This window comes from Syngnathus scovelli, chromosome 1, assembly GCF_024217435.2.
Source record: "Syngnathus scovelli strain Florida chromosome 1, RoL_Ssco_1.2, whole genome shotgun sequence".
NCBI lineage: Eukaryota > Metazoa > Chordata > Actinopteri > Syngnathiformes > Syngnathidae > Syngnathus > Syngnathus scovelli.
The window spans coordinates 18,156,286-18,175,427 of NC_090847.1; the positions used below are offsets into that span (position 1 = coordinate 18,156,286).

The 19,142-nt window shown below is 40.2% G+C and overlaps 3 protein-coding genes across 10 annotated transcripts; 2 read left to right on the forward strand and 1 right to left on the reverse strand.

Moving 5' to 3' along the window:
- The first annotated feature begins 309 nt into the window (after nt 1-309).
- On the forward strand, nt 310-7,733 carry cnot7 (CCR4-NOT transcription complex, subunit 7). Of its 6 annotated transcripts, none has more exons than XM_049756579.2 (7): nt 310-460; nt 977-1,100; nt 1,198-1,391; nt 1,604-1,765; nt 2,270-2,414; nt 2,521-2,631; nt 2,752-3,856. In XM_049756579.2, the coding sequence occupies exons 2-7, from the start codon at nt 984-986 to the stop codon at nt 2,881-2,883; spliced, it is 861 nt and encodes a 286-aa protein (XP_049612536.1). In that variant the 5' UTR covers nt 310-460; nt 977-983; the 3' UTR covers nt 2,884-3,856. The 6 variants fall into 6 exon arrangements, with proteins under 6 accessions (XP_049612536.1, XP_049612543.1, XP_049612547.1 ...); XM_049756586.2 differs by lacking the exon at nt 2,752-3,856 and adding an exon at nt 7,101-7,733 and having other exon boundaries at nt 329-529; XM_049756590.2 differs by having other exon boundaries at nt 329-529; nt 2,739-3,856.
- Nucleotides 4,178-14,353, reverse strand: zdhhc2 (zinc finger DHHC-type palmitoyltransferase 2). Of its 3 annotated transcripts, none has more exons than XM_049756567.1 (14): nt 14,171-14,353; nt 10,199-10,225; nt 9,756-9,850; nt 8,971-9,091; nt 8,344-8,413; nt 8,194-8,226; nt 7,576-7,696; nt 7,435-7,473; nt 7,144-7,276; nt 6,813-6,939; nt 6,054-6,146; nt 5,423-5,535; nt 5,272-5,336; nt 4,178-5,204 (listed from the first exon to the last, which is right to left on the reverse strand). In XM_049756567.1, exons 3-13 carry the CDS (start codon nt 9,813-9,815, stop codon nt 5,296-5,298), a joined length of 951 nt encoding a protein of 316 aa, XP_049612524.1. In that variant the 5' UTR covers nt 9,816-9,850; nt 10,199-10,225; nt 14,171-14,353; the 3' UTR covers nt 4,178-5,204; nt 5,272-5,295. The 3 variants fall into 3 exon arrangements, with proteins under 3 accessions (XP_049612524.1, XP_049612502.1, XP_049612513.1); XM_049756545.2 differs by lacking the exon at nt 14,171-14,353 and adding an exon at nt 11,212-11,555; XM_049756556.2 differs by lacking the exons at nt 7,435-7,473; nt 14,171-14,353 and adding an exon at nt 11,212-11,553.
- Nucleotides 12,548-16,583, forward strand: eif4ebp3l (eukaryotic translation initiation factor 4E binding protein 3, like). The gene is made up of 3 exons (XM_049756625.1): nt 12,548-12,962; nt 15,156-15,332; nt 16,007-16,583. The coding sequence occupies exons 1-3, from the start codon at nt 12,836-12,838 to the stop codon at nt 16,033-16,035; spliced, it is 333 nt and encodes a 110-aa protein (XP_049612582.1). The 5' UTR covers nt 12,548-12,835; the 3' UTR covers nt 16,036-16,583.
- Nucleotides 16,584-19,142: the final 2,559 nt, after the last annotated feature.

A 19,142-nucleotide genomic window follows, 5' to 3' on the forward strand; every position in this document is an offset into this window, starting at 1 on the left:
TGAGAAGTGATTAACATGATCAGCATCTTAACGTAAATGACTATAACGTACAGTAGAAACACTACTAAAAGAAATTTGAGCGAATTTATTCAATCAAAAGTGTGTGTCGAACTGGTAGCCCTTCACATTAATCTGCATGTACCCAAGAAGGGTTTTAATTTTAGTTTTTATGTATGACTAACTTTTTTAACTATTTAATGTGTTTGATGGATGAAATACCCATTATCATAGATTTCGGTGAAATTACTGTTTTCTATTATTTCTTATCACGACACTGCGGAAGAGGGTATTCTTAGAGAAATGCAAGTGAGCAGCGTACGCACGTGGCGTGATGCTTTACGTCATGACGTCACGTTGGAGGTTAGCTATGATGGCAGCCGCAGGTTGACATCAATTCAATGCTGACTTGTAAGCTATTAAAACAAAGGTTAGAGAGGAAATCCGCTGCACAGTAACCAAGGTGAATTTAAAGAGGTTGAGCTAGCACACGCTTGAAACACACACACACAAGCGTGCGTTTTGGGGAAGGGTAAGTTAACGTAGCTTCAGTGGGCACCCGAGTGTGTGCGTGTGTCCTGCTCTAACTTCACTTCTCACGTCAACGCACGCTCTTGCCGATTCCGTGGGACATCTGTGAACAAGAAATAGTCGTGGAAATGAAATGCACACTGCCTTGCACGCGTTAGCAGTGTGCTAGCTGCCCGGTAGCCCAAAGTACTGCTTGCGAGCTAATGTTAAGGGTCAGCTAACAAAGCCACAATGTTTGCTTAACTTGAGAATTTCATTCAGAAAGTCAGCAGGAGTACAAATTAACTGAGTGCCACTGTCAATAGTCAGAGCATTATCTGTTTTTACAGTCATTGCGTATGTTGATACCCATGCCATCATTTGGCTTGGCACCTGCTCTATGTGCAACCACTACAAGTCGCTTTTTTTTATTTTAATAATTGTTTATTTGTCTGTTTGCATGTTGCAGTGGCACTATGCCCGCAGCTACTGTGGATCACAGCCAAAGAATATGTGAGGTATGGGCCAACAACCTGGAGGAGGAGCTGAAGAGAATTAGACATGTCATCCGAAAATACAACTATATCGCCATGGTGAGTGAGTGACATGTCGAGGTACTATATATCTTGAAACGACTGTACTTTTAGGCATGGCGGTTTCCCATTTTGGTACCAAGTTTGTACTCCACAGGACACCGAGTTTCCGGGCGTAGTAGCCAGACCGATAGGAGAATTCCGAAGCAATGCTGATTATCAGTACCAGTTAATGCGCTGCAATGTGGATTTGCTCAAGATAATCCAGCTGGGCCTCACCTTTATGAACGAACAAGGCGAATATCCTCCAGGGACATCGACGTGGCAGTTCAATTTTAAGTTTAACCTCACGTAAGATGACTCAACTGTCTCTCTAACACTTGTCATGGCATTTCAATACAGTGAAATGCTTGATTGCTTTACACGTGAATTGTATCTTCCATTAGCAAACGGGCAATTAGCTGCACAGAGGTAGAACTGTGTGATGTAATGGGATGTCAGTATTCTAAAATTAGAAATCGAATCATCCCTGAAATCTACATGCTTCCCCGTCTCCTATTTAGAGAGGATATGTACGCGCAGGACTCTATCGAGCTCCTGACAACTGCAGGCATTCAGTTTAAGAAGCTCGAGGATGAAGGCATCGAGTCGTTGTATTTTGCTGAGCTGATGATGACTTCAGGAGTAGTACTGTGTGACGGAATTAAGTGGCTGTCATTTCACAGGTATCCTCACATCTTTTATCTGTTTTCTGTTATTTTGAGTGGGGCAGGCTCTCACAACATTTATTTATTTTTTATATTTTTTGATATATATTATTAACCTTAAAGTTTTTTTTTAGTATTGTGCGGAATAATGGTCCCTATAGAAGGAGTTCTGCAATTAACACCTTTGAAAATGCCTTTTGCCACTTGCTTTCGTCTGAAAATGAAATCACATGTACTCAGGCTCAGGTAATAACCAATCACGGCTCAACTTGCGAACGTCACATGAGCCGTGGTTGGTGGTTTTTTTTTCATGCAACAAAATACGCAAACTAAACATACTCATAGCTAATTAAATACTACATGTCTGTACGGTATGCGTATTGCATAGGGCTGGTATTGCAATATCCATATTTTTTTCGATATGTTGTGCAGCCCTCTTCTCGACCATATTCAATTGGTCCAGATGCTTGTGTTGAAGCGACAGCGATTCTGTGCCCTTAATGACGTGTGACTGTGTTACAGTGGCTACGACTTTGGATACCTAATCAAGGTTCTCTCCAACGCCAAACTGCCTGAGGAAGAGATAGATTTTTTTGAGCTTGTTCGCTTGTACTTCCCAGTCATTTATGATGTCAAGTACCTCATGAAGAGCTGCAAAATTCTCAAGGTATGAAACATTGTTGAACTCTGTCATCATTAGGATTATTTGGTTTTGTTGCAGGATGTGGCTGGTGGCATGATTGTCAGGTGTCCTATGTATGTTATGTATTCAGGGTGGACTGCAGGAAGTAGCTGAGCAGCTGGAGCTCGAGAGGATCGGACCACAGCATCAAGCGGGCTCTGACTCTTTACTTACTGGCATGGCTTTCTTCAAGATGAGAGAGGTAGGTCCCTTAACACACCAACAAGGACACTTGGATCTTTGTCAAGTCAAATGTTCAATACAGGTCTTGCGTTGTGAAGATTGAGCGAACGTGTAGGTTTCATGTAGGTCTTTCTAACAGATGTTCTTTGAGGATCATATTGACGATGCAAAGTACTGTGGCCACTTATATGGGCTCGGCTCCGGATCAGCCTACGTCCAGAACGGAACAGGGAACGCTTACGAAGAAGAAGCTAACAAGCAGCAGTCTTGACAGCACACTCGCACCATCCTGCCCAGAGGCCGAGCTTGGACAGGCGGATGATTAGAATGGAGATAAGGGAGGAATTGTTTCCTTCAGCCAGCTGTTTGTCATCGGTTCCGCTTGTCGTACACAACCGAAATGATTGCTAACGGTGGAAAGTACCCCAGTTTGCCTCGCACGTGACGCTGCTGCGCCGGTGTGAGATTAATCAAGTATTCCTGCAAAGCAGCGCAGGCATCTGGTTGGTTACGTACAATTGAACATGCTTGAAAAAAAAATGGGATTTTAGTTTTACTAAAATATTCTGTAGAATTGTTTTTGCACTTTAAAGCTCTAACTTGATTTTATATGGAAAGTATGTATGTATCTGACATCTCTGCTCTTCCTTGCTTTCTCTCCGATCACGTCTGACATTGTGAACACGCAGCGCTCGCATAATGTTCTAACGTTTTGCCACACACAGCCTTAAGATTGACTGCATCCTTTTAAACTTTTAAGTTATTGTGCTAGTTATCTCACAAGATGCACAGGTCTACGCTCCACCAATTTACCGTATTGCCTCAAAATGGAAAAGGGAGCTCTTTGTGAGTGTGTTCCTACGTATGCACACAGATGGTATAGTTTTTGCAATTGTATACTTCCTTTGTTTGCTTTATTGCCATCTAAACACCCAAATGTGAGAAGTCTGTTATCCATCTTAATACATTTCGATATTTATGTATCTGAGAAATGTTTAAGGCTCTATTGGATTTTGTATGCACACAAATGCTGTCCTTTACTGATCGCAATCGTACTGTATGCCCACATGGTGTCACACTGATCTCCAAACCGAAACGTCGGAAAACTCACCTGTAGTTGGTACATGCAGAGGTTATCTTGCTAAAATACTCTGTTGTGAGTCCATTTTCTTTCGTTTTATTTTAATGAGGGTTACTGTTGTAGTTTTAGTGTTGTAATAAAAGTAAAAAACAAAACACCTTTATTCCGTCTTGTTGCATTTTAACATGCATCCCTTTTGGTCTTGGTGGAGTTCATGTGTCGTGTTAGCCTTTGAATGTTCCGTTTGTGTTGCTTTCTTGCTCTAACATGCTGCATAGGGGAAGTGGATGGTCCGAACGTTTTTGTTCAACAAAAACTGTGTTTAATAGTAAATAAACATTTGTACATATGTTTTCTGGCATGCACTGCATATAAAATGTCTTCACTCCCCTGGTCAATACTGTTGGTTAGTGAGTGAACGATTCGTTCAAAAGAACGAATTGTTTTTCAGTGAACGAATCACTTCCTAAAGTGAACGAATGGAAAAGATGACAAAAAAGCATTGCTTTTTTTAATTGTTGCAAAGATCACAAAAACAGATCATGACCAAACTGTATTTAGACTCACACAGAGAGAATAGAAAAATATACCATGACAGTAAGGCATAAAGAAATGCAAGCTTATATTCTTCTAATTTTAGAGAATAATTTTGAGAGTGAAAGTAATTTCAATAAATTGTCATAAAAAAATATGTTAGTACTGTAAACAATTCATAATGTAAAACTCATGCTCACAGCAATGTTTGGCTTCTAGGTGAAATTTCAGCAAGAGACAAAATGCACGTGTACCCTTTCAACTGAACTTGACTTGATGTCCCATTTTTTTCATGCATGCCCAACTACTCAATGCTTCAGAAATGTTTGCACAACTTGCTTTTCTCAACTTGCTGAATTATTTCTTGAATGAGCGCTTAAATCATAAGAAAATAAAACGGCTAAATAGTACTTCACTCTGCAGTGAATCAAAGTTTCACTTTTACAATTGGATATATTTTGCAAAGAAGCCACGATGATGTACAGTTGTTCTCAATACAATCTGAATAGCCCTTATTTATACTCTAGACATGTTGTTTCCGAGCATATCGTGGTACACTTAACCACAAAAAGATACATTTGTTTTGGTATCCTGAGATGAAAGCATGCAAAGGATCTCGTGTCTGCTGCCACCACCACCAAATGAACAGAATTACCTACATTTGATGCACAACCATTTGGCAAACTTATTAAGACATACCTTAGGATTCACCACACTATGAAAACGATAAACAACTACATAGCTCTCCCATAGCTCTCTGTGCTTTCTCATGTATATCACAAGGACATACTACGTAGAGATCATTGGAATGCGAATTGAGAATTATAACACTAGCATGAAAATCCACAACCTTCCAGACAACAACAGGTTCATGCTGCCGACATTCGAGGCATCCTTTCCATGTTTAAATATCAGGGAAATACAGTAGTGATGTCGCCGTCGTTGACACTTCTAACTGAAAAGGGCGCAGTACTGACCTATTAAAAAATAAAAAAAACATATCAGTGACATTCATAGATCATGTCTTCATGTATGTAAACTTACATTTCTCAAAAGGAGATCTGGGCTCTATGCTTCATTTTCCACGGTCATCAGTGGATTATTAGTTCCTAAACAAAGGTGAGAAACAATTGTCATAATATTGTCAGAAAAATATGATCAACTAAAAACCACTGTACAGTATCGTAATGTATACCATTCTTGTCATCTGCAGCAATGTCACTTTCAGTCCAAGAGGTGGTACTGCTAAGCAGTCGACTTTGACTTTCCCCCATTGGCTTGAAGGGGAAGTGGCGACCTTCTGTTTTACTGGAGGTATAAATACATACAATTGAAAAGCAGCAAAATAAGCCACTTCAGAAAATACATTCACTTGATTTTCTCTTTGAATGCAAAACTTAACAGTAATTATAAATGAGTGATGTTCCCTCACATCAAACATGAAATCTACTAAATCGCTGATTAGTTGCTGAAGTTTCAAGATCATGATATAAAGATAATAAAAATAATAATGTGCAAAAAGTATTTTACTTGGGTCTAAAATATAAAAGGTCAGAATTGCAGTTTTTCTTTCAGCTATTTACATCTCGATGTGTTAAACTGGGAGTATCTCAGCTATTGACTATGTTTGCGAGGACATCAGGTTTGTTTTTCATTGTTTCAAAAAGGTTCTAATGCAGAACGTTACAACGCCAATGGGGAATTCTATACACTTGGTGGATGCAGATGTGACGTGTTCCTTTAGTCTGCTCACTTTATGGGCAACTTCGCAAATCACTGGCTTGCAGGCAAGTTTATGTTGTTATTTGTCAATATTTTGAATGTACCTCTTCGGTGGTGGGTTGCAGCTTGTGGGCGAAGAAGATTGCTCAGGGTCAATATTCACCAGGCATGTTGGGAACGAACAACCATCTCCTAAACTGTAGAAGGGGAAACACAAAGAAAACACATTCTTTGCAGACAGTATTGGAAAGTCTCAGGTCAACAGATTTGTCTAATATATTTGAAGGTGGAGCACTGTGGTTAAGTATGTCTGGCTTGTGAGCTAAAATTTCTATGTTTGAATCTTTGTGGTATTTGCATGTGATGAATGGGCATTCCAGTTTTCTTCCACATTTCTAGCCCAAAGTCAGCAACCTGGGATAGGTTCCAACTCATCTGACCAAGATATGGAAAGAAAGAAAGAAAGAAAGAAAGAAAGAAAGAAAGAAAGAAAGAAAGAAAGAAAGAAAGAAAGAAAGAAAAAAACAAGGAAGGAAGGAAGGAAGGAAGGAAGGAAGGAAGGAAGGAAGGAAGGAAGGAAGGAAGGAAGGAAGGAAGGAAGGAAGGAAGGAAGGGTTCATCCCAAAGGTGTCTGATGGGGTTGAAGTCATGGTTCTCCAAGTCATACTTAAACTCATTAATAAAGCAAGCCTTTATGGATCATTCTTTTTGCAGCAAAGCTCGAAGAGAAAGAGGCCTTTTCCAAATTGTTCCCACAAAGTTGGAATCATTAAATTGCTCATATGTCTTGGTAAGATAAAGATTCAGGGGAACTCAGGTGCCTAGAGCTATACTGTATGTCAGCTGGGCCCAAACAGCCTCACCTGGAGAAAATTGGAAAAGGCCAGTATTTGGCTTCATCGCCAAACACTTGCCGAAAGTTCTTACTGGAGCCCAGACTGAAACCGTTCTTGTCGATGCCATGACGAAACACTGGTGCACGAACAGCCTCTGATAGGAGAGCACAGAGATGGTTTTAATGGAGTTACTAAGTATAACATGGAGTTAAATATAACAGAGGGGAAAACATAGTGGGAGCCACTGAGGTCACAGACTTGGGTCACAGTCTTTTATCTGGCTTTAACATGACACAAACTCTTTTTTTTTTCCAGATTCAGGATTCAGACAGACAGACACAATACAGAAAATACCTACCAAGAGTGGATCTATTCTTGAAGACAAGCCAGCAGTGGTAGATAAAAAGCGAAGCGAGGCTGACTGAGAACATGGAGGCAGAGAAGAAGAGGAACAGAATGTGGAACTTGGCCTGTGTGTCTGGAAAGCCATTCTGTGGGGGGAAGCAACACAAATACTACATAACAACAGAGCCAATGCTGCATCTGGTCAAGCACGGACTATCTTGGAAGAAGTTATCTACTCTAGTAAAAAGGTATGAGAGCTAAATTACTTACTACTCAGTTTATGCCAAATGGCTAAAATGATTACCAGGTATTCTTTCAGACGAAAATGGGCTTTACCCCCAGCCTTGTGGAAAAATGCACAGTACATGTTTGTCATCTACCAACAACTAAGTTTTTCCAAATTCCATTTCAGCGAACTGGACATATTTCATGAAGATACACGTACCATCCAAAACTTAATGAAGTATTGAAGGTCTGTCGCGGTTATAAAAAGGCAGTAAAGTAGAGAATATGCCAAAAACAGCATGAATGACTTGTAGTTAGAGAATCCCACACAATTGTTCACCCTGAGAGAATGAAATAAAACAAGAGTGAGTAAAATAACATTATTATTCTTGCAAATGTGCTCTGTGGACAAAATGTGGAATAGTATTCAAATGCAGCGGAACCCCGGAAGTCGACTTATTTGGTTTTCGACACAAAATGGCGGGAAATCTTAGCCTCAGTTCTCGGGCAAAGCTTCAGGAACCGACGTTAGTTGGCGTTGTTGGCGTTCCCCTACCTTTTTAGCACCAAGGACCGGATTACTGTCAGACAATATTTTTACGGTGTGGCAGATAAATACAACAATATAAAATGATACGACCGGCATAAGAACAATGGTATTGCGGTGCCGAAGGATAGGAGACGCAGGAGGTGTGTCGCAAAAGACTTTACTGAACATACTTGTAAAATGTAAAAATACTTGTTTTCTGAAACCAAACCAGTAACTAGATCGTTTTTGATCATGCATTTTCTGTCATTTTGAAATAATGTCCTGACTAAGCCACATTTAGGTACATACCACGGACAGTGGTGATCCATCTTTAGAATACATCTGAAACACAGCACAGTCAAATGTCAGTGTTATTGGACCCTATCCTGTCAGTCGGAACATAATCAGTTCATGGGTTTTTTTCAGCACATGAGCAGAGACGGAGATAGAAAGACATACTTATCACAAACTGAACAATGGTGACATCGATCAGGCTTCAGCAGCTGGCAGCGGTCACAGAAACGGATTGCTGAGGAAACAGACAACTTACTCAAACCATCATCAGCAGTGCCTTGCAAGCACTTGAGCAGATGATTAATTAAATGAATGCATATAGCGGGTAAATTTGTCTCAATATTGCTGCCTCTTGGCAGATCGATTTTCTTAGTCTGCGACTCTGCGTCTGTCTGACTTCCTCTTCCGCTCCACTCTGTGCGCAGGGCTACAGCGCTGAAGGCCCCAAGTTTACGATTCAGTCAAACGGCTGGCATCAGTGGCATGATTGTTTTTCTTTCAGTGGCCAATAAGATTGAGCCTATGAACTCTGCCAAGCGACAAGTGTCAAAGCAAGCAAGTGATCAGGAAACATTATTCTGAGCAATTCTGTGAATTAACTACACAGTAGTTAGACGAGCATACAACAACATATTTTGGGCTTGACTTCCCGTTTAAATGGCTCATCTAATTATATCTCTGAAATGAAATTATAAATAAATGCTAATCGGTATTTTCTTCAGTTTGTCGTGTTTAAAAAAAAATACTTCGGCTCAGATGACAATATGAACAGCCAACTGCACTTTGACCTACCTCCAGAGTTAGTACGTGTATAGATCGGCAGCTCCTTAGCTATTCTCCTCAGGATCTCCTGCTGTGACTCACCCCGGTCTTCACGGTGCAGCAGCTCCTTGTCCGAGTAGGACAAGCAGAACTTTGTAGAACAGGACACAAAGGAAATACAAAACAAAGTTGTCTTGACAATGCTTGCTGATTTCTCCCCATATACGTATTTGTCAATGCTATTAGAAGCATTTTGTTACCTAGCAGGACTGAATGGAACAACATGGTCAAGTATGCAGCTAAAACCCCAAAGATTTTTTTTCATCAAATTATTGAGTACTCCATTTTTTTTTTTTTTGTGCCCCTCTAGGCAAATGGGTGCAGAGTTGAAATATTTCTAAAGAAACCATTAATGTTGATACAAACAACTCTCAGACTTCAACTTTAACTAGTGGTTCTCAAACCTTTTGCACCAAATAGCAGATCAATAATTACATGTTTAAGCATAACACTTGAACAAAATACGATAAATCACCAAATTGGAAACAAAGTCATCTCATGAAGGAATTAAGTGTCCAAGTCCCAATTAAGTGCAATTTGCCTTTTTTCTTTAAATGCTACGTGTTCTCATTGCATGCATGCAGGGCTGCATTGAATTGGTTAAGCTAAGAGCATACCCTTTGGCACTTCTGCAGTGTGTAGTCTTAGGCCAAAATGCAGCAGTTAATCACACAGTGAGCCCGCCATCTACCTCTGGACTTCCCACAATGCCTCAACTCCCAGTGTCAATAAAGATGTGTCGTCGTCGCACTCACCTCCCTCAGAGGGTTCATGGGCTTGGTGAAGATAGTTTGCCAGTAAGCCCAAATAAACATGATGAAGATGACATGGTACACTATTAAATAGAGCACTGAAAAGCAGGGAGAAATACATGTGATGGTTATCTGTCAATATAATGGTTGCATGTAATGCAAATATTACAGGAGTATAATTGTATATCTAGCAACTGATTATGTTTGGAAGGCTTCTTTTCTTATAAAGAATCATCTTAATGTGCCTAGCAAAGCTGTAGAAAACCTCCACCAAGGTGGCATAGCATACCACATTAACCATGTTAGTGTGGTAAGGAGAAGTATGTCAGGGCCCAGATGAGAGACTAGAAGAATTTTTTTGATAAGAGCTGCACAGACTCCAAAACTCAACATCTGATCTTATTGGTTCAATAATTCTTCTTGATTTTATTTTATGAAACACTGACCTTTCTCCCACGTGTCCTCAATGGAAACTGTAAAATGAAAGAAGCAAATTATATGTTAATATGTGTTATACTAAGTTATCAACTCATATTAAACAAAAAGTCACTGCTTTCACCGACAATGTGTGCTCATACTCATTATCATAAAGTTGACATTTTCATCAATCACTACATCTTGCAAATAGATTGTCTGAGTGTTGAACGGCAGATGTTGGTTGCTTTGAAAAAAATTGGGTCAACCACAGATTGCTTGAGGTGAATTATATAAACCCGACAATGGGATTAACTGAGCTGCTGAGCGAGTGTCATCTGACGCTAGTTCCACACAACTGTGTCTGTGTCTGTCTGCGGAGCACATGCTAACCGCTGTCCCATCGTCTTGTTCCCAATTCGTCACAGCTTCGCCACTTGTTCCACTGGATGAAAAAGACACTTTTTATCGGACCGCTATACCCCGTGTATAAATAATGTCACCCTGAACTTGAAACAAGTCATCTTCAAACTCAAATTCATTCCAGGACACCCGCTCACTTAGTCCGGGTTCAGGGTCTGAGAGGATTTGCTAAGACTTAGTCAAATGCAGATTTACAACTGCGTCTGCACACTAACAATTAATGTCCACATAGGAGGAAGAGTGCAAACAAGACAGGCCTCACTCCGTTTTTGTCAGTTCTATACTTGTTGGATTTCATTTGATCATTCATTTGGGCGTTAACATGACAGTAAGTCTTTAAACAAGGGAAGTAGTGACATTTTTGAAGACACTGTATTTTGATAACAAAAACATGCCTGTACAGTAAACAACTACAGAATGTCAAGATGTGTACATTTACAAATGGTGACTAAACTGTCAAGACCAAGTGAGTTTAGACACTTGTCATATTGGACACATTAAAAAAAAAAAAAAAAAAAAAACTCCTTCAATGATCAAATTCAGGCACACGCACTCTCACAGACTCACACACGAACCCAGATGTACAAATGCACACCCAGCGCCCAGACATGTGTTTTCTTACCCAAACAAAGCTGCACGACGAAGGCGTAGTACGACCAAGCCACTATGAGTGCGATGAAAAAGACCGGGATCCAGTAGAAAACTCTCTTGCAGCCCCGTTTGACATTACGTGAACCTGACGGTGCCATAGTCTAGGAGCGGATCATATCCAATGTGGTAATTCACGTGAGTGCGTGTTTACTCGCCTATGAGCAAGAGTGTCCGTCTCGGTGTCTCCCGGAGGACTGTCAATGCATCGTCTCTCTTCAGATACGATCAACCTCACTCATCTCAATCCCAAAATCCCCACACCATGTGATGCTGCAGCATGCTCAGCCTCAGACACACTACACACTACAAGACATCAGTAGCTCCGCCCCCACCAGCCATCACCCCCACCTCCTCCCTTGCGGGTTGCCATGACGGCTGCAGGATGCTGCAAGGCTGGGAACTTTATTTTCACTTGAACCAGATGGGTTCAGTGAGTTCATGCTTGAATGCTGAAATGTGACACAGGAGGCAGCCAAGGTGAGACACGCACATACGTATCATGTGACTTTGTAATTTTATAAAGGGGGTACGTTATACTAAATATCACTTCAAAAACAACGGGTTTTTTGGGTGGACGTGTGTGGCTTGTAAGGCATATTTACATGAAAATCGGCGTTGCCACCATGAGGTTGAAATATGTAGTGCATGACTTGTTTGGCCATTCATCAGCCACAGTGACGTATTGTGCAGCTGTTTTTTTTTAAATCTTTTTTAGGCCAAGGCACATATTTTACATCACACCACCCACACGAAAAAGTCACAAAAAGTCTCGGCTTTAACGGTAACTCTGTTTAAACGTTATTGACGATGGGCGGTGGAATTCAGCGCCCAACACATCAATTGCACATGTCACACATTAACCGAGTCTGTCAGCGGTTCTGTACATACAAACCAGAGGTGTGTGTTCGTTTGAGATGCCAGTGATAAACTCTTTTTCATGACAAAAACATCACATGTAATCAACACACGCGCACACACACACACACACACACATACATATACATATATATATATATATATATATATATATATATATATATATATATATATATATATATATATATATATATATATATATATAAATAAAATGTATGTACTCGATTGTATTCCATACCGTACTTATCATACTGTAAACTGTAACAATGTTGAATATTTGAAACTTTTGCCAGTAATTTTTAACACACAAGTATCTACATAAACATCTGTGACGTACGAGCCGACGAAACCTGGCAAATCTAGAGGGTGCGCTTGTTTAATGTCATTGCCGTTTTCTTTTGCGCAGGCGCCCGCCACCGGGCTGTGTCTGTAACCAAAACGATCGTGTTCTTCTTTGCGTGCGGCACGTGCCTCTGCACAAAAACATCACGAGCGTCTGCTTGAAATCCAGCACATGGTCGAAGTTGGCAGCTGCAGCTTCTGCAAGCAGACACGACACGACCTCTGAGCTCGGTTGCGAACCTATAACGTGGATGTGCTTTCCAGCGTGAACGTCTCAAAGACCTTGGCAAGACTGACAGTGAGCATTGTGAATTTGGACGGCCTTTCAAACGAACGCCACAAAACTCCACTGACTGCTCCAAGCAAAATAAGTGAGCATGTCGACTAATCAAGTGAAGAGCTGCCCCATTCCCACCAGGGTTCTGACCCTGAAAGACTGGTCTCAACTTCCCGACTGCTACAGCCAGACCCCCGGGGGGACTCTCTTCTCCACTACGCCCGGTGGTAAGAAATGTTGAAAGGCAGACTTCTGTAAGATTACATTGTTGGAAATTACGTGACTTCTCTAAAATACATTAACGCAATGGAATGTGCGCTTAAAAGACATACGCAGACGCAGCGGTTCTCGCGAGATCTTTCAAGTGCGTTAAGGCTTCTCAAATGATGACATTTAAAGCCCACGTGCGTCAAACTTTTTTTATTCTGTTATGATTAGCTATTTGGAAGGATGTGTGAAATAACCTCACAACGTCCGGGTCGAGTTAGCATAGCGTCTATTATGTGGTTTCAAATCTGCATACGAGTAGCGATAAATAAAATGTTCATAGTAACGAGAACAACAAACTACACTAGTACGGTGTTGAGCACTGACTTTAAACTTTAACGCCTTAATGGCCGAATAGTGTGCTCGATATCCAGTGCTCTAATATGTTTTCAAGGCTTTCTCTTCATATTATAAATATTCCAGATTAATACTTTAAAAAAAGTCCTAATTTTGGATACGTGACTTAAATTGTAAATAAAAGTACTTGCAGCCTCACCACCCACCCACACGCAACAAATGACGTTTTGCATAGTAGCCATTCGTTTCTGCGGTTGTAAGCATCATTTGTACAGTATCAGCCAGACTTTGTTTTTTTGTTCAAGAGAGTGTTTATATCCTGCTGCCAGTCCAGTAAAGGGATTGGTTGCAAAGGGGCTGGAGGCTGTCCTATCTTTGCTCTACACTGCAGTAACATAGAACATTTTGTTCACACGACGTGAGCATGAAAGGGAGTGGTATAATGAGGATACAAATAACACAATTATTTGCAACATATGACATTCAATCGTAACACAAGCCACAATTACTGAGTCCTGCTAAACATTTGTTGCTTACAGAAGCTGCTGCAGTCTAATGCTTCCTAGATTACAGTCGCTATAGTTTTTTTTTTTTTTTCCGTCATCACCCCTCCCCATTCCTCTTTGTCCTGGCTAACTGCTCAGAGTGCAGTTATTGCGTAACATGTTTTTACCCCCAAGTGGACAGACTCATCAGATGAACACAATAGGACAAACTCCAAATAGATAGTAGCAGATCACTACTCGTCTGTCATGTAAAACGCAATACGGCAGTTTATGGCTCGGCGTGTTGGAAGTTGGCCCAAGTCCAGTTTTTGACAGACTGTAAACATCACTGATTTTTAACATTGAAGACATTGAGAAATACATACTTGGTGAGGTTATTTTCTCGTCAGAAGAAATGCTACAACTGAGACTGATACATGTGGCTTTAATCTCGAAGAGAGTTTAAAAGGGAATGTCATGTACTCTCTTTTCCTAGAAGTCATTGCATTTACACCCTTAACCCCTCCCCTCTGCACTCCCATACTCATACGTGCAAACACGCACTTGCGCTTGTCCCTCACTAACAGTGTAGTTGTTTTTTGTTTGTTTTCTCTTTCCAGTAGAGAATTTGGAGCTTTTTTTTTTTTTTTTTTTTTTTTCCAATAGAGAATTTGGATCCATTTGAGCCTACCGAATCCCCGGCCTGAAATGCATTTTTTTGGTCATTGCTGCAGAAACAATGAGAAGCAGTTTAGCAATACAGTGGTACCTCTACTTACAAACTTAATCGGTTTGGCGGTCGGGTTTGTAAATTGAAGCAACACTTTCTATAGGAATCGATGTAAAGGCAAATAATGTGTGCCAGACTCGCCCAAAAGTCACACTTGTTGCCCTATTGCTCTGTGTTAAACACATAGAAAACCAAAACAGTTTTATTGTAACAAAAAATGAATGTCACTTTATTCTTGACCTCCTAACTTTGCTTAGGGAGCAGGGAACCTGTTCTAATTTCATTGCTGAAAAACAAATACCCCCGAGAAGACACAAAAACTCAGACTAATAAATTATTTTGTGCTTCCACGTACGCGTCATTACTTTTTAATATGAATATATGAATTTTGTTATCATCAAATCCTGACATTTGACCAGTAGACTTTTTATATCCACTGTATACAAATCACTGTTCCCATTTACACGTATGGGAAATGCCAAGTCTTAAATTAACCCAACATGCACGTTTCTGCAATGTGGGGTGGGTGTGCAGGAGTAAGGTGAGTATGCTGGAGGCACCTGATCTCCATTGCAAGCAGACATGCGTTTGCTAACCCCTACAAATGTTTCATCTCAAAATGAATCAATCTCTCAACACAGGCACCCGCATCATCTATGACAGGAAGTTTCTCTTGGATTGCCGAAACTCCCCTCTTGCACGCACACCACCATGCTGTCTCCCCCAGATCCCGGGGGTGACGTGCCCTGCTAATCACCCTGTAAGCAAACTGCAGGATGTCAAAGAAGAGGCTGAAGAGGAAGAAAAGGACGTTGCAGGTAATTTCTGTGCTTCAAATATATTTTTGGAATTGCAAAAATCTTGGCGGAGAATAATATTGTGAAATGGCCATCACCCTTCTGTTCTAATCTGTTGTGATTTTGTGGTGATAAAATAAAATGATGTTATGAAGTGCCGCACTCTACTCTTCCGACTAATATAGTTTTGTAATAAGTCTGTTAATCATGTGGAAATTGAGTCAAAGTAGTGCGTTGTGGTTACAATTCTGCAAAAAGAGTTCTGGGCACTCCATGTATGTTACAAAATTACAATGAGTGTGCTTAGAGTTTTGCTAATGTGAGTGGTTTAGCAATTTGATATTACCGTAATTTCCGGACTATAAGCCGCACCGGACTATAAACCGCACCAGCTAAAATTCGTGGATATTTTAGTTTTTTTTTCTTACATAAGCCGTGCCGGACTATAAGCCGCACGTGCACATGAGTTTTTTTTACAAAGAAAGACAGTACACAGAAAGCCTTTTTAAAGTTTTAATAACATACTTTAACATGTCTTTCTAAACATTGCCTGTGACGCAGCAGTAGTACCGCAGCAACACGGAAGTGTGCACGCGAGTTATTAACAAAGAAAGACTGGACACACAAAGTTAATACTGTACACAAACCTGCAGTTTAATAACGTCTCTTTTCTCTCTGTCGCTCCGTTTGAACAGATGACAACCAGTTTGAGATGGACATCTGAGCTCCAGTTTTACCTCCTGTGGAGAGTCATCTATCAAAACACCTCCATGGTCAATACTGGCCGAAAAGCGTTTGCCTATAAGCTTATTTCCTTTGTTTTCTTTTCCTTTTTTCGAAAGGCTCTTCTGTGGAACTAAAAACAATGGAAGCTACAAAAATAGGGTGGTGTTTTTTTTGTTGTTTTTCATTTTTTTTAAGCCATATCATGTGATGGGTTACTTGCTCACTTGAGCGATTGCAGGATTTGAAAGGAAAAAAAACAACTTTTTTTAAAATCTTTTGTATATATTACAATGTACTATGCATTTTGTTTTTTTAAGTTGGCAAATTCAAGATTACAATATAATTCACATTTCATTGGATGTAAAGCCAGCCTTTTCACTGCAGACTTTTTTGTGCAGTAGATTTCCCCTACCACATTATGTGAGGCACTATTTGCCACCAAGTGTCTACTTTTGTTTAGGAGGTCAAGGCCTACTGAAAATCTCCTATTTTCACGGGAGGGAGGGATTAAATGTGAATAATTCCAAATAAAGGCTGTGAAAAATGTCTTTTTTGTGTACTTTTAATACATCCAATGTATATCATGTTTTAGTTGTAGTAGATGTGGTTATACTAAATTTACAACTTTATTGTCTGTCAATTTGTAGTACATTTCCATAATGATTCTAACACATTGTGTGCTGTAAGAATATCTCACTGCTAGCATTTTGCTTGGATGATTAAGATGATGGCAAATCATGCAGCCATATAATCCTTATGTACATGCTGCCCAAGGTCAAGTTTCACATAACTGTCATATGTATACAGCTTGTTGTTTTCTTCACTGGTGGTGTCTGCCCCTCAACCCTGATCTAAACAGATACGGTCAACAGGCTAAAGGGGCCAAAAGCTGTGTTGCTCACAAGACACTCCATTAGGTACACCCGCATAATGCAACAAGAGTTTGAGCGGTGGTGCTAATTTGTTGTTTGGTCATTTATGAGCCGTGGGAGGTGGGGAGAAACAATTACTGTTTCTTCAAGCTTAGATAAAGTAGAAAGACTACTGTGTTGATGTTCCAGGCCTCCCAAACGGCATCAGCTGGTTGACATGTAAACAAACCACTGTGCCTGAAAGTGTAGATTAGAGAGCCACATCCTGCTTCGATATTCTGGTTTCATGATAGTTCATCCATTACTCAAAACTGCCGTGCACTGTGGTGTTTTAACCCACAAAAGTAAACTTTGCCTAACAGCAAATACTGGAACTTGTTTTAAATGCTGCGTGATAAGATTGGATTCATTACATTCAGCCTGCGGTTTGTGCACACTTAGATGTTTTTTTTTTTTTTTTGTAAAGCGTGCCTGTTGACCTACTTGTGCTGTTTGGACAAGAACTGGGCTGCACGTGAGTGCAACATCAGGTGCCCACTGAGAGCCTAAGCCTGAAAAATAACTCAATTCCTCATCATTCTTGTGGAAAATTGACATCCTCATGTATTTTGGGTTTGGGGGACTGTTTGGTCATTACATCACTGTAAACACCACTGCAGACATAATCTAACCTTTCCTCTTGAGTTTAAGAATTAAATTTCTCCATTGCCCTTTTCCACAGTCGAAATATCCCCCTCTTTCCATTGCCACCCTCCCCTTTCTCTCACGCTCCAGTTTCGGTGTGGGCAGGCTGCTTAGACTGGGGCTGGTCGACAGGGCTCTATTTTAGTCAAACTGCTGCTGTTCAAGGTGGTGGAGGAGCATTGCTCGGGTGACAATGTAAACAGACACTCAAACACACGGCCTGCCTGCTCAGTCACATCTATCTCTTAGTGGACCTGGAGCGGCGCACTTTCCACTCGTGTACAACAGTATTACAACCCTTTGCACTTAAGAATACAGTACAGTGGAATAGGTGTCTTGTGTGTGCGTATATATCTCTATCTATCTATCTATCTATCTATCTATCTATCTATCTATCTATCTATCTATCTATCTATCTATCTATCTATCTATCTATCTATCTATCTATCTATCTATCTATCTATCTATCTATCTATCTATCTATCTATCTATCTATCTATCTATCTATCTATCTATCTATCTATCTATCTATCTATCTATCTATCTATCTATCTATCTATCTACCTACCTACCTACCTACCTACCTACCTACCTACCTACCTACCTACCTACCTACCTACCTACCTACCTACCTACCTACCCACCCACCCACCCACCCACCCACCCACCCACCCACCCACCCACCTATCTATCTATCTATCTATCTATCTATCTATCTATCTATCTATCTATCTATCTATCTATCTATCTATCTATCTATCTATCTATCTATCTATCTATCTATCTATCTATCTATCTATCTATCTATCTATCTATCTATCTATCTATCTATCTATCTATCTATCTATCTATCTACATAGAGAGAGAGAGAGAGAGAGAGAGAGAGAGAGAGAGAGAGAGAGAGAGAGAGAGAGAGAGAGAGAGAGAGAGAGAGGTTGAAGCAGACATTCTTGGACTCGTAAACAAAACCTTTTAAAAAAAATAATTTTTCAGCCGTTTGTCAGGGAACAGCAATAGCGGCAAAAGTTGTCCATTCGACAAGCTAAATTCACTTTGCCAAGGTTAATCCTGAACTTTATTATATATTCTTTTCTGCGTAGTATATACTGTATGTATAGAATGCACGTCAGTTGTTTAGGTAGCGGTACATGTACTAAGGTTTTAGAATGGGAACATGTTTCTATCCCCTGGTAAATGATGAAACTGCACTATGCTTGTGTGTAAATATTTTTTTCTATTTCTTCTTTTCCCTTCATACGGAGTCGCAACTTGATCCTGTAAAGCAGCGATTGTCAACCAGTGGTCTGCGGCTCTCTAGCGGTCTGTGGCGGTATTGCAGGTGGTCCGCAAAATTGGAAATAGAAAATAATTGGAACATTTTTTAAAATAAAATTGGTTCATTATTTCGACTTGATTTATTTTCCAGCTAATTTTATGAATCATTTACCTATCCAAATTATATCAAATATAGCTGAGATTCCCAAAATAGACATACAGATGCAAAGCCTGTATCGGTCTATCCTCCTTCAGTGTAAAATAAAATAATATT

Coding starts and splice junctions, on each gene's coding strand:
- cnot7 (XM_049756579.2), top strand. CDS start 984: ATGCCCGCAGCTACTGTGGATCACAGCCAAAGAATATGTGAGGTATGG. Junction 1,766..2,269: donor AAGTGGCTGTCATTTCACAG/GTATCCTCACAT, acceptor ACTGTGTTACAG/TGGCTACGACTTTGGATACC. Junction 2,415..2,520: donor AGAGCTGCAAAATTCTCAAG/GTATGAAACATT, acceptor TTATGTATTCAG/GGTGGACTGCAGGAAGTAGC.
- zdhhc2 (XM_049756545.2), bottom strand. CDS start 11,338: ATGGCACCGTCAGGTTCACGTAATGTCAAACGGGGCTGCAAGAGAGTT. Junction 10,226..11,211: donor CGTCGTGCAGCTTTGTTTGG/GTAAGAAAACAC, acceptor TTCATTTTACAG/TTTCCATTGAGGACACGTGG. Junction 7,474..7,575: donor ACTTCATTAAGTTTTGGATG/GTACGTGTATCT, acceptor TTTTTCCACAAG/GCTGGGGGTAAAGCCCATTT.
- eif4ebp3l (XM_049756625.1), top strand. CDS start 12,836: ATGTCGACTAATCAAGTGAAGAGCTGCCCCATTCCCACCAGGGTTCTG. Junction 12,963..15,155: donor CTTCTCCACTACGCCCGGTG/GTAAGAAATGTT, acceptor CTCTCAACACAG/GCACCCGCATCATCTATGAC. Junction 15,333..16,006: donor GGAAGAAAAGGACGTTGCAG/GTAATTTCTGTG, acceptor CCGTTTGAACAG/ATGACAACCAGTTTGAGATG.